Source organism: Benincasa hispida, chromosome 7, assembly GCF_027475165.1.
Source record: "Benincasa hispida cultivar pf3 chromosome 7, pf3_genome.v1.1, whole genome shotgun sequence".
Lineage (NCBI taxonomy): Eukaryota > Viridiplantae > Streptophyta > Magnoliopsida > Cucurbitales > Cucurbitaceae > Benincasa > Benincasa hispida.
The window spans coordinates 23,771,245-23,789,813 of NC_143484.1; the positions used below are offsets into that span (position 1 = coordinate 23,771,245).

Here is an 18,569-nt window from a genome sequence, read left to right on the forward strand (position 1 = left end):
GCCCACTTTTTGGCATCGTCACATAGTGAAAATGGAAACAAGTTGAGCCTAACTTTTGCAGAAATAATGTTGGGGAATACAAATGCATTGCAGATTTCGATGAAACTCCTCAAATAAGCATGAAGATCTTCGTCTCTTCTTCCTTCAAATTGACTAGCTGTCTGAATCATCTGGAGCATAATAGGTTTCATTTCAAACTTGGAACTATCTATTGTTGGTCGCATGATCCCAGGTGAGAAATCATATAGGATTGGTGAAGCATAGTCCCTGATGGGTTTAAGTGAATAGGCCCACTTTTTGGCGTCGTCACATAGTGAAAATGGAAACAAGTTGAGCCTAACTTTTGCAGAAATAATGTTGGGGAATACAAATGCACTGCAGATTTTGATGAAACTCCTCAAATAAGCATGAGGATCTTCGTCTCTTCTTCCTTCAAATTGACTAGCTGTCTGAATCATCTGGAGCATAATAGGTTTCATTTCAAACTTGGAACTATCTATTGTTGGTCGCATGATCCCAGGTGAGAAATCATATAGGATTGGTGAAGCATAGTCCCTGATGGGTTTAAGTGAATAGGCCCACTTTTTGGCGTCGTCACATAGTGAAAATGGAAACAAGTTGAGCCTAACTTTTGCAGAAATAATGTTGGGGAATACAAATGCACTGCAGATTTTGATGAAACTCCTCAAATAAGCATGAGGATCTTCGTCTCTTCTTCCTTCAAATTGACTAGCTGTCTGAATCATCTGGAGCATAATAGGTTTCATTTCAAACTTGGAACTATCTATTGTTGGTCGCATGATCCCAGGTGAGAAATCATATAGGATTGGTGAAACATAGTCCCTGATGGGTTTATTGCGATTATTAGCTAGAAGAATGAGGTTGGTAAGAGCATCCACATTATCATTGATTACTGCATGCGACTCTCTTGGATCATCTCATTGACCAGCCATCCTCTGAGCTCTATTCCTTTGTCTTCTTTTTTTATTTGTATTTCTTCTTCTGCGAAAGGTCCTCTCGATCTCTAGGTCGTACACAAGCTCAGGTGTAGATCCCTCACACATAAAACATTTGCACCTTTCTCACAGATAAGGGTACAATACGCAAAAAACCAAGGTCTGCGAAAATCAGAAACAATAATCTTAATATACATAGTTACCGCAATCTCCAACAACGACGCCAAAAAATTGATGCATTTTAAATATGTAATGGAATAAATGCTATGTGATGTCTTATTAATGCATTTCTTTATCTAGTTAAACCTAAGTATAAGTCTAATTAGAGTCCTGGTGAATCTAGGGTCAAACTCAGGGATTGTGTTCTATATATGCGATGGTAAATATTGTTTCAATCTTGGCGCGGGTTGTTTACTAAATATGCGATAATTTTGATCCTATTCTATTGCTAAAATAAAGAGTGATGAATGCGATAGAAATCAAACTTGAGAGCGAAATAGCCTATGTGAGAAATACAAGATTCAAATGGATGAAGGTAGGGTTGAGAAAAATATTCACCAATATTCCTAAGTAAAAGCATAAATCATGCTTTCAAGCAAACTACTAAAAAATTACAACCTACACAGTGTATTTAGTCACAACATTATATCTTTAGGATGCATGCGATGAGTATTTGACATAAAAAATGTTTCTTTATTTCTAAAGATGCCTTCTTATTGTTTTATGAGGTCTAAATCCTTGGTCTTTTCAAACCTAGATTTAATCTACTTAGAATAATCTTTCAACTTATTACAATAGTTTATAAAGCATACATAAAATAAGTTGCATGATTAAGCCTTACTTAGTTCATGTTAGCTGCAATGTTTCTCAACCCATAAAGAAATTAGTTGCTCATGGTAAAGATTGAGGAGATAGATAAGAGATAAACTGTAAATGCATTCATATTGAAAAAAAGAAGTCTTTCAACGTTTACACTATACAAATAACAACTATAGAAGAAAGAGATAGAGATAGAAAGTCAAGCCGTGGTATGCAATTTCTTGCTCCCTCTGGCTCTATAGACGACTGCTTCACAAAGAGTGTGTTGAAGATAAGGTTCCTTTTTTACTTCTAGAGAGGAATCCTAAGCCTTCACTTTAGATTTCACGAGGGCTCGAAGGGGAAGTGTTTTTGAAGTAAGAATTTGGGCAGAGTTTTTCTCAAATGTCTTCGTTCTTATGATGCATGGAAATCTCGTTGGATATTTATAGCCATCAAAGAGCAACTTTTTCTTCTCTTACTAATGATTATGTTGATAAGGTGCATTAAATTCCATATCCTAATGTGTCGTCTGCTCCACATCAAAAGTTCATTGGCTCTGCCGTGAAGTTTTCTTGTCAACTACCAACTTGGTCTCTAATTTGACTTCCATCGTCCATGCGTCATGTCATCCTTTATTGCATAAGGCTACCAACTTGTTCAACTATGTGATTCCAATGTTGCCGTTGAGAATTCCTTGCGATTGCATAAGTAGATTTCTTGTACCCAAAAAATATGTTTTTTTATAACTTTCGTAGATAGAGACTTTGTGCGTGTGTGATCATATGATATAATTATTTTTATGAATTTCTCATCATAGCTGTTGCATTTTCAGAGCTTTTTTTCCTAATTGTTATAGATAAAAAAGGTAAAATAACTTGTATTTCTACAAGTTATCAAGTGCGAATCTGAAAAATTAGGGTTTTCTGATGCGGCCACAGGGAATCTGGTGATGTGAAAGCAGTGAAGTCAAAGTCTACAAAATAGTAAAAGAAATCTGTCTAAAAGCTCATATAATCAACCCAAATCATTAAGACCACACTTTAGACAATTCAAAGACATGTGATTGGTCATTTTGTCTAATTTAGGACAACCCGAGGTCAAAATATCATATAAAGTACTATTTTTGCTAAAGAAAAGTACTAAAATAGATGGTAAAAACATGCTCTTTTTGACATCGATTAGTACCCCATTTAAAAATATATCTCTAAACTTTCAAAAGATGCATTAGTTCTCTAAACCCTTAAAAAAAGTTTTAAAATGTTTTTATCGTTAATATAATCAATTTTTTTGTCATATAGAAAATTTTTATTTTTTCTTCATTTGTCCAATTCTCAATTTTCTCACAAACTAAACAGAACCCAAAACTTCAAGCGACGTTAAAGCATAAAATTCCACAAAGTCCCAAAATCAAAATCCCTCCTCAAAACTCAACAAAATGATGTCAAATGCAAAAAGAACTAACAAAGAATATCATCTTTGATCATGGGGAACTTTCTGACTAGTCATTTTTTCTATTTCATCATATTGGTTGTTCTCAAAATTATGACCCAAATTTTCAACAGATCTCTCTTTTTGTATATTAAACTCAAATGATGTATTAACACATCTTCAACTACTAATGTAGAACATAATCAAAACATTCAAGTTTTAAGGTCTTTTGGTGATTCCATTGTACTCTTTCTTCTTGCTAACCTATAACTTAATTGAAGGGGATAGTTTAGATATTGAGGAATGAAAGAAGAGGAGTAAGAGAGTAGCGAAGAAGAAAGAAAAATAAAAGAGAGAAAATAGAGCAGTGTTAGACCATAATTGAATAGGAGGAGAAAAAAAGAAATAGAAGAGGGAGGTGATTAATGTACATGAATGATTTCCATCCACGTACTAATAGTACAAGTATTGTTAACTTTTTTTTAAAAAGGTTAAGGCATAATAAGGCCATGTTTACTACCTTGTAAACGTAATTCATCAATGGTAATTTGAAAAATAGGTCCTATTTGATTACGTTTACCAGTGTCCTGTATTGTAATGAAATGTCGACCCTACTATGAAATTTGAAATCGAAAAACGTAATCCTATTGTGCCAGAGAGGGTAATCAATCCAATTATATTTTATTATTACGTAGGACCCACATCCTCTTTTTTACTAACTTTTCATTATTTACCATTTTTATTACGTTATCAGAGTAAACATACCAATGAATTTTTTTTATTACGACTGCATCAATTGTGTAGTAAACACAATCAAAAGAATCTCATTCCTTTTGTGATTGAGGTTCATTATAATTGATACATGAATGTAAAAACTATTACGATTGGTGCAATTTGACTACGGATTAGTAAACATGGCCTAAGTGTAACTTTTGAAAATTTAGAGGTGTTTTTTTAAACGAGATACTAGCAGTATTTGTCCACATACTAACAATAAAGGTATTTTTGAACATTTTTCTGTAGATTCAAATGTATTATTAAAACTTTTGAAAGTTTAGAAATATTTTTGAAACAAAGCACAACGTTAGTTAAAAGGTATTTTCTATAACTTATTGAGAAAAATAATAATAAAGTTTATGATGTAAAATGAACCATTACCCAAAATGATGATTAGAAAAAAAAAAAGAAAACAAATCCAAAAAAATGTGAGATGGAGACCAAAAGAGAAGAAACGAAAGCGAGGGCCAATGGGCAATGGGCGACGGGCGACAAACATAAGCATAGAGAGTGGATTTTGGCGTTAGTTTGGTGAGACAACAACGTCTTCAGACTCAAGAGAAGGACGTATGTGCTGACAAGCTTCGCCGAAAGATAAGAAGCCCCTCTACTTTTTTTCTTTCTTTTCAAACAATTATTATTCAATTGGGAATCCATTGATTTTTTCCCCTCGTTCAATTGCGTTATCTCCTTGGCATTTTTCAGCAGCAAATCCATTATTCATTAGTTTAAAATACATCGTTTGGATTTGATTCTTAATGGGTTTTTTTTTTTTTTTTTTTTTTTTTTTTTTGAAGGAATATGAATAGACAAAGCGAATGGTCCAAAATGCACACCAAGTGTTTGTGAAAATGTTTGCGTCATTTTTATATGCATATGGCGTTGGTTGGGCGGGCAGGGGGAAAAAAACGTACTGCCAGCGCCGCCCATGGGCGGATTAGTCATCTACCCTGACTCATCTCCACATTATACACGAAGGGTATGTTATTTTTTTCCTTTGAATCACTGCTTTTTGATGGGGAATTTATATTCAAAACTGTGCATGTTTTATTTTTCTATTGTGAATTCTTTGTCAAATTAGAGCTACTCTGGTCCCACCATTTATGATCCTTTGCCCTCTTCATTTGTTTATGTTAGATTCCCTTCCATATGACATGTATGTGTGTGTATACATGTTTATATATATTTATAGATGTGGTAGCTAAAGTCAATATATGATTTGGATAGTGTTTGTCTGGAAAATGAGGATGGCAACCACTTTGGGCCCTTACCTTAGTTCATACCATGACCCTGCCTTTTTTAGACTTTGGGATTTTCTTGAAAATTATTTTTGAGTTATTTAATGTGTTTTCAATGGATTTTGCAATTTTGGATGCCCACATATTGTTTTTCTTCATCTGATTGTGATCTTGACCCATTAAATTTACTTTTTCTTGTATTTTGACTAGTTATTATGCATTTTTTTTTGGTTCTTTTTTCTTTTTTTAAATAAGGAAATGTAACTTCTTTTTTTTTTTTTTTTTTCTTTTTTTTTGTCTTTCCAATTTACTAATTAAAAGAACTTGTTAAAATTTTCGCGATGTGTGGTCACATGATCAGAAAGGAATTTGAAATTTCTTAAAAAGCATTTTAAGGTGCTTTTAAGTGAAACAGTTAATTAATATTAATACAAAAAAAAATATTTCACATTGAAATGATACTCTTAATAGTCATCTCAAATACCTTTTTTAAAAACATAGTTTTTCTTTCTTCTTTTTCCTGTCTGCCGCAAAAGTACCTTCATTATAATTATAGTAAAGATTAATAACAATTCACCCAAATGTTTAGTTATATACTCTTAACATAGTTTTTTAGTGCTCTTCATTGAAGGACTTGGGTTAAAACCACTTTAAAAAGTCTTTTCTTCCAAAGCATTTAAGAGGTACTTTTGACTTTTTTCCCATTGTGTTACTCCCAAATATTAACCTCTACCATTCTAGTGACTAAAATCCTTTAACAAATAACAAATATAAACCCATGTGGGATTGAGGTTTGGATCAATCTCTAATAATAGAATAAAAATTGATATTCTCTCCTCCACTTTAGAACAAAATTAGCCTCTAAACCAAAAAGTCAAGCACTTTTTTATTAATTATGATGATATCATCTAGGAAAGGTATCTTCCAAAATTGTCAAATAAACTTTAGTACTATGGTTTCATCATAATGATAACTTAGAGGAAAAAAGAGAGACCATCAAATTCATGTAAATTTTTGGGGCTTGGTCGGCTAGAAAACCCCAAATGACATGACTTGGCATAATCCCCACTTGCCACAAGTTTCTTTGTTAAGTAGTGCTCTTTCTGTTACCAATTACAAAGATGTAGCTTTATTTTGTCTATAAGCTTAAACAGATGGCCTAAACCCTCCTCCTTTTGATCACTGTGATTTGGAAAAAGTTGCTTTCATTATTGATGGAGAGAAGAAAAGTTTTAAATAGGAATAACAATATAACATAGAGCTTCTAATCAATATGGATTTTTGCTTTTGTGCTTTTGTGTTTTTGTGTGATCAAAGTATCAACTATGGACCACTTGGCAGCTTGTGAAGAATGTTAATATTGATACAATTAAGTTTACCTTAACCCATCAACTTAAACTTTTTGGGTTTAGTGGTGATTTAACATGGTACCTAATTTAGAGGTCGTATATACGAACTCCTATAGTATCTTTTTCTCTCTAAGTAGAATTGATTTCTATTTGTTGTGCCTTCTACAGATTTTTAAGTCTCCAAGTGAGAGAGAGTATTAAAGTATTTTGATATTATTAAATTTAATGCAATCCATTAGCTTAGCTTTTGGATTTATAATGGTTTAACCGTGGGCATGAGCTTCAACCATTAGCAACGAAGCTTTTATTTGGGCCTAGTTCAGACTAGGCTTACTCTTAATGTTTTCAAGAAAAATATCAATCTATATTCCTTAACTTTGAAGTTGTATCAATTAAAATTCTTAACCATTAATTATATCAATTTAAATCCTGAATTTTCCGTGTCTTGATTGTATCAATTTATACCCTCTATTATGTTTCATTTGGATAAATATTTTGTGAAACATATAATTTTATCACTTAAACCTCTAAACTTTCATAAAAGAATCAATTTAGACTCGCAATTCGGATTTCTTTTAAAAATAACTATGCATCAATTACAATAGTCCATTTGTTTATCTTACATTTAAAGAAGCCTACGCCACAAGTAAGAATTGATGCATGGGCGATTCTTAAAAGATATCTTATTTAAATTGATACACATGTGAAAATTTCGAAATTTAATTAATACAATTATAAGTCTCATAGTATGTTGATCTAAATGAAATATAATTGAAGGTGTAAATTGAAACACTTGCTGAAGTTAAGGGTTAATCAATACCATTATTAGAATTTTAATTGATAACTTTAGTTTAGGACTATAAACTCTCTTTGTTCACATCTACCTTCATATTTGGAGAAAACAAAAAGTGATGGAATATCTTTAGAGTGAGAATCCTTATTAGAGTCAGAGAAAGAGAGGAAGGGAGGCTTTTTTTTCAGTGAAAGGAGAGCATTGGAGAGAAAAAGAGAGATTTTTTTTTTCTTTGGAAGAAAAGTGTAGAGAGAGAAAGTAACAATTGTTTAAAGGAACAAGGGAAGAATTTTCTCTCTGTGGAAAAACTCAAAATTTAAATCTTAAATTTTCTCTAGCCCATATGTGGAACCATCCAAATGTTGACACCCAAATTTTATGAATTTTATGTGAAAATCAATCATCTTATATTTTAAGAATTTTTTTGACACCCCAAATGTTGTAGGATCAAATAGGTTAACTTGTGTGATTAGTCGAGGTGTGTCCGGACTTGAGCATATATATAAAAGAAATTTCTTGACAGAATCCGAGGTAGTAGGTGAGTGATTCTTCTGCATGGAGCAATTGGAGAATGACACGTGGTGACGAAGGGCATGAGTGACCCTTGAGTGGAGAATAACTTGGGGGAACCCTAAGATGAGAGGGTTGGTGCTTTTATGGAATAAAATAACATGTTATGCTCTGATCAAATGCATTATAAAAGCAAGGGGTTGGTTGGTTGGAACCTCCCACAGACACAACAACACAACAACAAAGATGATGACAGATTCTGCTTTCAACTTTCAATTCACCACCCTCTTCATATTTACACAAACCAACCAAGCTTGTAATCTACACCTTTATTTATTTATTATTTATTATTATTATTTTGTATGTTCATTGATGACCAATTCTAGAATCGTTAATGACTTAATTTTAAAAAACAAATAAAAACTAACCTTTTGTTGATGTCATAGAACACTATTGTGTTAGAGACGTCTCCCCTATCGTGAAATAATCAAGAGCGCTAACGCGATATTTATTTCAATCTTGATATTTTTTCTAAAGATCAAACATCGTTTTTTTAAAATCAATATTCGAACAATTAATGATTAAAAATGATAACCGCGTTAGACCTCTAACGATTTTGCAATGAGTGAGACATCCTTAATGCGATATTGAAGTGGTGGGTGCTTAAAAAGTTACTTTTTATTGAATTTTTAGAATTGGGTCATTCAACATTAAAACTATTGAGATTGAGTCATTCGAACAAAAATCTCTTTATTTTTAAAAATGTATTGTAGGTATAAATTAAGCCTTCGATACAATGTGAATTTGGAATATAGATGACGATGGTGAAACAAAATATACATTCGATCAAAATCATGTGGTATATTTAATATGCCCTCGTTTTGAACTACTTACCAAGTTCATTTTATTTATTGTGCATTTATTTGCTTTCTTCTAATAATGTACTTCCATTGTGTTATGTCCAATAAATATTGAACTGGGTGTTAAAAGGACTAAAATTAACAACCCTAGAGAGCCTTAAAAGTTTTAGGATCAAATTTGTGTGGAATTTCACCTTAAAACTTTAACGGAAAAAATATCTTTTTGGTTGATAAATTTTAAGTTTAATTTTTATTTAGTCTCTATGTTTCAAAATGTACACACTTTTAGTTCTTAAGATTTTCGTTAGATTTCAATTTAGTTTCAAAATGTTATAATTTTATCCTTGAACATGAATTTTGTTTCAATTGGGTCTACAAATTTTAAGATTAACAATTTTAACGTTGATTTTTCATTGAATATCCACTTTCCATCTTTAGTTTAATGCTTAAAATATTATTGATTAAGTTTTACTATTTTTCCATTGCTATTAAAATTAGTTTTAAAATTTCAATTCATAATTACTCTTAGAGAAAAAATTTCAATTTATATTCCTTAACTTTCGGATTGTATCAATTCAAATATAAAATTAATAATTATATTAATTTAAATCATAAAATTTTATAAGTGTATCAATTTACACATTTCAGATTTAGTTTTATTGTGTGAGCCATTTTTTTTTCAAAATTAAACTTCTAAATTGTCATATTTAAAAATCGTTAATGCATCAATTTTTACATATATGTAAACTTCAAATGTTGATTCAATAAAATAGATGATTATAACTTTAAAAAAGTCTTAATTGAGTTTAAATTAATTTGCTTAGGTAAGCTTAGAGATTTATTTGTAAAATTATAAGTCTCACATGATGTTTATCCTAACAAAACATAATTAAAAGTTTAAATTAATACATTTGTGAAATTTCAGGGTTTAAATAGTTATAATTATTAATTTATGATTTAAATTGATACAACCCCAAGCTTCAAGAGTATAAATTGATATTTGTAGTATTTAGTGAAATCTCTAAACTTAAGAACAAAACCGAAACAAAAATGACAAAGTATATTATAAAACCTACTCAAAATTTAAAGATTAAAAGTGTAACATTTTGAAATCTAAAGATTAAATAAAAACTAAACCCAAAATCTAGGAACCAAGAAAGTATTTTTCCCGATCTTAAAAGCAGCCTATTCCACTTAAAATACATACCAGTCAAACAGATTCTAAAATTATCATATCTAATGAACAAGTCCATCACCAATAGATTAACACAACCCAAATCAGCATTTTGCCACATTGATAAGCTACCTATTAATATCAGTAATTTATTAAAAATGAAACAGAAAGGTACTTTTGCAAATTGTTTACAAGCATTCCTAAACCCAAAAGAAAACCTAGAAAATGGGAGTCAACATCTTATTCATATAAAAATTTAAGGGTCAAGCATCCTACACAAAAGCAAGACACTCGTGTCTCAGCCTTCTAACGTTTTGACAACAAGAAAACAAGGTGGGGGAAAAGATAGAGAGAAAGCATTAAAGGAGCATGGTCGGAAAGAATCACAAAAGAAAGAAAGAAAAAAAAAAAAAAAAAATACAAAGAGGAAGTATTGATAGGGAGGGGGTGGCAAAAAGGAAACAGCTTTTTGCTGGAAATAAATAATAGATAAGATGATATAAAGTTTAAGGTTGGCTGCTACAACATCACAAGAGGGGTTTTGTAGAAAGAAAAACTATCTCTAAGGACTGAAAAGTAAAACACTCACTTTTTATTTATTTATTGTTTGGCATCAAGGAAATGAGTGATTCACGGGTAATAAAGTGAGTTTCAGCCAAAGCAAAGCCATCTCACTTGGCTGGTTGATCCCTGCAAGAGAGAGAAATATATTAAGGACTTTTTTTCTACAGCCATACACTACACGCAACCATATGATTTGGACAATTCATAAGTTCCATAAAGTAACTTCCAAGAAGCACTGAAATCCATGGAGATCAATGTTAGAAAATTATTATTTGAGACGTTGAGTTAGTTACTATAGTTAGTAGATTATAATAGTTGGTATGTTATAATAGTTTGTGCTTGTAGGAAATAGTAAATACTGTAAGAAAGAGAGAGAGGATGAGCAAGAAATAGTGTAACAAACGAGAGACAGGGGATGAGCAAGACATAGTGTAACAAATGGTATAACAAAAAAAAAAAAAAATACTAATAATAATACTATAGTTACTTGTAGGTTATAATAGTTGGAACTACCCATTATAATAATTGGAGTTCCAAATATGGAGAGGGCTCACACCACCCACTTGCAGCTAATAGCCTACTCCACCTACTTGAAGTTGAAGGCCAAAACAACCCCTTAATTTGTAATATTACATGAGTAACTACTTATATTTACAATTTCACATATCATTATATCATATATTATTTTAATTCGTGGCGTTTCTACTCTTGCGACAAACAATCAACAAAGATGGTGTATATATAAAAAAGCATACCATTATAGTACTCGAAAATTTTCATTCAGATGTGTTTGTGTGTTCTCAATTACTATTTGACAAGATGAAAGAGGTATATATTCCAGTCAACAATCTTTTCAGCTAATACACAAATTTAAAAGAAGGTTAAATAATATTTTGGTCCTTCGGGTTGGGCTTGGCCCTTGTTTGTTTATTACACACATCTATATATATATGATTGTGAAAAATACTAAAACTATTGGTAATGAAACATAAACAAAATTTCTACAAATTTAGGGACTAAAACGGAATAAGTATGAAATTTCAAGGACCAAAATAGAATTTCTAACACTTTAAAAGATTATTTCAGGCTACAACCAGAACATTTAAGATGTGTTTGGGACGAAGACTATCCTAAGACTATAATAACCACCTTTTTCTATAGTAAATACTATTTTGTATTTTCAATTAGCTACAGTCAACATTATTTCAAAACCCCCATTTGCTACCGTATTTACTATTTGCTACAATTTTTACTATTTTACATTCATCATTTTTTTTTATTCATTGCTACAGTATTTACTACTTCCTTCTCAAATTAAAATAGTTTACCCCTCAAACACATACTATTACAATCAAAATTAAAATAATCTATACCCCAAACACAAACTATTATAACCTACTCCTTGCCTCAAACGTCCCCTTAGATGATACCCAAAAAAAATTGTAAAAGAAGACATTGCTTCCACACAAAGACATCTTGGTTCAGCTTAAATGTTTGATATAACTAACACGAATTAAGAAGCTACAGATATCCAACTAGGTTAGGATCATGGAAACATCATTCTTTTTTTTGTTCGATATCAAAGAGTGAGGGTATGTTTGAAATGACTTAAAACAAGTACTTTTTAACTAAATCCATTTTTTTTTCCATAAGCAATTTTGGAAGAATTACTAATTTGAGGTGTGTTTAGGCTTCCTGAGTGATTTTAGATGGCTAAAGTGTATTTTAGAAAAATCTACAAAGTTTGGTTGCAAGTAAAAAGCATTTTAAGTATTCAAATTGATTGACAAACATTATTTGAAGAAATAATGGAGAGAAGAATATTGGAAAAAGACTACCGAAGATAATTCCAAGAAATATTTATAATCAATACTTAACCAATAAAATTTGTTATTGAAAGAAATTTTGTTGAAAGTAGTTAAAGAAAAAAGTGTTTAAACCAAAAATTATGCCAAACTTACCCTAAATGTGAATCAGGTGCGTATACTGAAAAAAATTTGTCAAACAAAAGAAAGAAAAAAAGACAATTCTTCGGACTTCTCATACCATCAAATCAATATGCGTAGATAAGTTCAGATTTCAGCAATGTAAGTACTATTTTCCTTGAAAATAGTATTTAAAAAATTTTTGGGGAAAAAAAATCAAACTTTCATCCCTAATTTTTTACTCAACTTTCAATTTTACCAAAAAAAAAAAATAAAAAGAAAAGAAAAGAAAAAACTTGAGTGCATCCCGAGCATCACCTACCTCTGTGAATCCTACCAAATTATCCAATCATAACTTATCATGTGGTAAATCTTGTCTTTTCCTTTTTTTGAAATATTTTAATATTTTGAAATAAATTTTGCCTTTTCCTATCTCTATAAATCCTACCAAATTGTCCAATCACAACTTGTCATGTGATAAATTTTGTTGGTTTCTTTTTTGAAATATTTTTAATACTTTTTAGATGTAAGTGGTGAAAAGGAATACATAAAGATGAGCGATGCCCTAGATGCACCCAAGTATTACCCTTCATCAAATTATACAAACTTAGATAAGTATTACATCTTAACTAAACTGGAAAAAGTGTTGCTATTTTTACTGATTATAAAATTGCATTAAAAATAATATTCTCATATTTTTTTTTCATTAAACTATAAAACATATGCATGATACAAAATCAATAAGGGTGGAAACAAACATAATAGCTTTTTTTTTTTTTTTTTGTCAAAATTTGCAAGTTTTGAAAAAGTTGTTCGATGATTAATTAGTGCATTAATCAAACTCAAATTTGTATAAAAATTGAATAGTCAGCAGAAGTTGCAACATTTAACCAAGTCTAATTCGATGAAATTTTTATTTTTTCAAAAAAAATAAAAAAATAAAAAAAAAATAAGAGACGGTTCTAAAAAGATTGAGTGGATAAATATTTACCAAATCCGTGGGGATTCAGAATCAGGCTCGTTTTGTACGTCTTCCAACTTGAAGGGCCAACTCTGTGTCTATCTTCAGAGAGATATCAAGTGCTTTCACAGAATGTGTCAGCGCACCACTGCAAAGACCATTATGTATATATAAAGTCATAAAAGATTATTGGAAAATATAACAAAAAGACTCCCCCTAGTTTCTATAGCATGATCCCCATTTTCACTAGGCTTTGCTAAAAAAATGTTCTTTCCTTGCAATAAAGAAAGAGATAATAGCACAAACATACCATCCTGTGATGAGAATATGAGATGAGATGGAATCATATGAACATAAGGCAATCAGTAAAACAAAAAGGTTCTCTTCTTACTTGTGTGGCAGGTTTTCAAAGTTTTCCCTGTTCAAACCAAATTCCCACTGTTTTAGAACTATTTTTTTGCTTCATCTTTTTCTAAATAGAAATGAAAGTTACTTAAAATGTTTAAATTTTCCTTGACAGTATATTTTAACTCAAGACATTGTTTCTCTGTTTGAATGGCATTCCAGCAGTTTAGTGTTTCCCAGACTACTTTTGCTCTGTGTTACATGGAGCAGAACTGGCAGAGACCAACATTCTTCATCACTAGACTCGATACTCGGATAACAAAATTAACAATGTCTATGATTTGATCTCGAACCAATTGGTAACAGTATCTATGTCACATTCATGTCTCCATCAAATATAAGATGCACTGTTTTGTTTTAAGCTGGTTGGAGCCGAAATTACTGAAAACAGCATCATAGAGTGTTTGCACTATAAACATGGATTTGGAACTTCAATGATGTGTGGATATTATGGTACCTTAGGGAGAAGGTGAAGGTGAGTTCAAGAATTCCACTACTAGACCAACAGTAAAATGTTATGAAGTGAAATGCAAGATACAAGCCAACACTAAATGCTATGAGGGAGGATATTGTGAAGGAGATACGGCTTCAATATACGGAATACATCGCAATGAAGAAATATTTCCCCATATAAGGTCATTAATGTGTCAAAAAATATAGCTGGCATAATATAGTAACCCCTATACCTGGATATGTAAGTAACCCCAGTTTGTCCAATTTTCTGTATAGTTTCCAGAGTAACGTTTCCTGAAGCCTGCCACCAGAAAATAGGCGAATCAAAATCTGATATCATTTTTTTTCCAAAATGGATAGAAGTAATTATATATATATATATATATATATATATATATATAACTACAGAGCATTTACAGGATAGGGCATCCTCCTAGATGCAAATTCAAGCTAAAAACGAGTAAAGAAGATGTCAAAATCCAAAATTTAATTAAGAATCTACCTGCCTTTGTACCCCCCAAACTGTTGAATCTATCACCACTTCTCTGACAAACCCCATTAGCTAATGCCTAAAATAATTCTAATATCTCAATAGTATTTCTAATTTTACTTTGTTCCTCGAACACATTTTGTCATCAAGGTGTGGTTGATTAAACATTGACAGTTTTCAATATTTTAAGATTAAAATATAATTTTAAACCAAATTTGTATTATGTCCATAAGAATATGTGTTTAAGAAGAATAATCCAATATTTTTGTCAATCATTTTTTAAATAATGTTCATGCAAAATTATAAACCAGACACTCTAGTATAAGGTGGGTTAAGTGTAGGCATATCACATTATCAAATATCTATCAAACTTAAATGCTACGTGAACCAAAACTAAAACGCTTCAAAAGGGCAAAACCTAATACACAACTATTTATCACCTTCACCTGTGAGTAAACAAAATCCATTAATAACTCAATGTATTAGTCAGCCTAAGATAAAAAAAAAATATCCTTACTTATAGGCATCCATGTGAGCGAAATATACTATCTATATGCAAAACTAAAGGCCATCAGTAGACTTTAAATTCCCGACACCTAAAGTCCAATGAAAGTCCTTTTTCTTCCCCAAGCAAAGTAATATTACTAGAAAACTTCTTAAACAATTTTACTACTTATATTACAAAGAAATAATCTAAATCAAACATTGGATTAACCATGCCTTATCTACTTTCTGATAAAAGCAATCAGCTCAATCATCCAAATTTTATACAGTAAGCTATGCTGATATTAAACATTACCTCAGTCTCAAATCTCCCATTGATGATGTCTACAGCCTCCTTAAGCATGGACACATCAACATCGCCACTTGGGAGTGGAACTACCATATTATCCAACATCATCCTAGTTAAGGATGTCTTGTTTTGAGTTGCATAGTGTAGTACCTCATGAACTTCCTCAAGAGTCCTGGTCTCAACCTAAAAATCGATAAAACATAATTAAAAAAAAAAAGTTCCATCCAAAGGTATTCAATATAGAAACAAAAATTAACATGTTGAGCCATATCAAGAAGAGAATCTTAATTCTTAAACATTTAAGAAATAATAAATCTAGAACATTTGGGTTCAACCAAGTTGTAATATATGACAATTTAATTTCACTTGGAACAAAATCGGAGTTACAAGTGCATATACATACATGAGTGTGCACACATTTTTTTTATATCCACAAGAGTTCAGTTTACAAACACCTCGACTTATCTTAAGGAACCATTATTTAACCCTATAATGTTTAATTACTAGGAAACTCATAGGGGGCATTTGGTGAGCACCATCTAGAATCTTAAACTTGAAAATGTTAAGCCAAGGGGATTAGACCGGGAGGTTTAGGTAGCCTGGATTTAAGAAAACTGTGTTTGGAGTGCAAGTTTTAGAAATTTGAGTTTAAGAAACCTGTGTTTGGAGTGCAGGCTTAAGTAGCCTGAGAATAAAGTACATATTTATAAATATTTAGTTTGTGAAATATTTTCTTGTATTTAATCACCAGTTAGATTTTAGATTAGTTTAAATTTGTCATCTTAATTATTTTAATATAGTTAAGTTTAAAATAAACTAAAAAAATTAGAAGAATATTTTTTTAAAAAAAAATTTGAAATAGAGATTTTGACTAAAATTATAATTTTATTTAATCTATTGTTTTAATAATTTGATATTTTAATCTTACTAGATTTTGAAATAAAATTTCAAACTTTTGTCATTTTAACTAATTTGAAAATGATCAATTTTTTTACCATAACACGTTGACTTAAAATTGAAATAAACTAGTATTTTAATATTAAATCCAATGATTGAAAAAACTATATTTTTTTTTTTCTTATCAAATTACATTTGAGGAACAAAAAATCATAAATTTTAAGTTTTAGTTTTTATTTGGTCACTAAGTTGTTTTAAACATTTTAAATCTTCACGTTTAGAAAATGATTCAAGTCTTCGAGCTAGTTAAATTGACTAACAAAAACAATTAAAATGTTATTAAATTAAATTAGAGCTTTCAAACATATATAGTTTTACACATATAACCTAAATAAATATAATTATACAATTGCAGTCTATTGGCATGTTTAGAATGACTTAGAAAAAAAATATCTTTCAAAAATTCATTTTTAAGTAAACACTTTTGATAAAAACTCATTAAAATAAGAAAACATATATGTATTGCAATTCTTTCTTAAAAGTGTTTTTATATACAAATTTGTCTAATTTGTTATATACTAAGAGTATTTTTATTAATGTTTTTCGAGGTTGGTTGGTGGCGGTCACTGGAGGTGGCCAACAGAGTTGGTGGTCGAAATTTTGCCATTGTGGGGGGAAGGGGGGTTGCCAGAGGTTGATCAATAGTGGTCGGAATTGGCCAATGGCGACTGGAGGTTGGCCGACGACGGTCATTGAGGTGGTGGCCGGAGTTGGCGGCCAGAGTTGGTCGATGACGGTCATAGGAGGTGGTGACCGAAGTTGGCCGATGACGATCGCCGGAAGTGGCGGCCGGAGTTGGTCGGCGACGGTTGCCAGAGGTGGCGTGGTGCCGAAGTTGGCTGCCGACGGTCGCCGGAGTTGGCTGGCGGCGATCGTTGGAGGGAGGTAGCCGGAGTTGGCCATGGTGGTCACCGAAGGTGGTATCCAAAGGTTGGTTGACGTACTTCCTAGATTAAATTAGGAAAAAAAGGGAAAAAAAACAGGGGTAACCCATAGGTTTGAATAGTAAACACTATTCAAACCCATGGAAAAAGGATGTAGGAAGCCAAGGCTTCCTATATCCATGCCCTAAACAAAGGTTGGACTTAGGATGCCTAACTCATCCAATCCAAACCCTTGAAACAAACTGCCCCATAGGATTTTAATATCCTGGACACCATGTTTTAACTTTTAAGCCTATGTTAAAGAGATATAAGCATACCGATGAGTATAAAACCACACAAGATAAACAAACATTAGGTTTCCACAAATGTAATGTATTTGTTAGGTTGTAGAACCAAATTAATTGCATAGAATCCTAAATTTTTCATTGAGCACCATGGTGAAAGGTCTTGGGATTTGTGATGCGCATATAAGAAATGAGTTTTAAGCAAAAATTCAAGTCAGTACAAGAGCACCCACCGCAATGTGTTGGCACCTGCAATCGTAGAAGCAAACACCAAAATATACAGGCAGGCTTCCCTTTCCTAGGAAGGTACATATATGTATTTTTTGGATAAAGCAACCACTAAATTTAAAAAATAAAATAAAATGAAAGAATACCAAGACAAAAAAAAAAAAAAAAAAAAAACCCAAAAAGGGAACATGGCTAAAGAAAAGGGGTCCAATCAAACAAAATAGTGCCTAAAGAATACTTATAAAAAAACTTCAAAGCAGAAGCCAATGAGAAACTAACCTAATAAGGGCCCAAATATCACTAGGCTCCTTTTCCAACCCTCTAAACACTATTGTTCCTTTCTCCCTAAAGATTTCACATGATAGCACACACCCTTGTCAACCACAAGAAATGGCCTTTCTCATGGAAACGCAGATGGAGGAGGAACTCTCCAATCATAACATTAATGTCCATTTGACGGGCAAACATCAAACCAAACATTTGGACGAACAAATTTCAGATAGAGTGTGCAAACTCGCATCTCCAAAGGATGTGATCTAGGCCTTCCTCCGCCTTTTGATAGAGAATACAACAAAAAAGACCCACTAATAGTAATGACGACAACCTCCTCGAGAGTCTATCCAGAGTGTTCACACGTCGATATAGAACTTTCTAAATAAAGAATCTCAATCCCCAAAAGGACTGAAAAGACAGATTTACTAGACGGATAAGGATCCAACAAACAAAAAAGGAAATTAGG

At 31.6% G+C, this 18,569-nt stretch overlaps 1 protein-coding gene and 1 long non-coding RNA gene across 4 annotated transcripts in view; one reads left to right on the plus strand and one right to left on the minus strand.

Moving 5' to 3' along the window:
- Nucleotides 1-4,329: 4,329 nt before the first annotated feature.
- LOC120081232 (uncharacterized) lies at nt 4,330-8,221 on the plus strand. Its single transcript, XR_005482728.2, has 2 exons — nt 4,330-4,941; nt 7,866-8,221. It is a non-coding gene; the product is annotated as an uncharacterized LOC120081232 (long non-coding RNA).
- Nucleotides 8,222-10,352: 2,131 nt separating this feature from the next.
- The window catches only part of QPT (quinolinate phoshoribosyltransferase), a 33,463-nt gene continuing 25,246 nt past the window's right edge, over nt 10,353-18,569 (minus strand). For 2 of the 3 annotated variants that reach the window (XM_039036309.2, XM_039036311.2), the window contains exons 9-12: nt 15,484-15,660; nt 14,428-14,495; nt 13,367-13,484; nt 10,353-10,576 (exon numbers count right to left, since the gene is read on the minus strand). In XM_039036309.2, the coding sequence (XP_038892237.2) occupies nt 13,388-13,484; nt 14,428-14,495; nt 15,484-15,660 (342 nt within the window). In that variant the 3' untranslated portion in view covers nt 10,353-10,576; nt 13,367-13,387. Of the gene's footprint in view, nt 10,577-13,366; nt 13,485-13,688; nt 13,755-14,427; nt 14,496-15,483; nt 15,661-18,569 lie in introns of those variants that run through there. The other variant, XM_039036310.2, reaches the window with a different exon arrangement.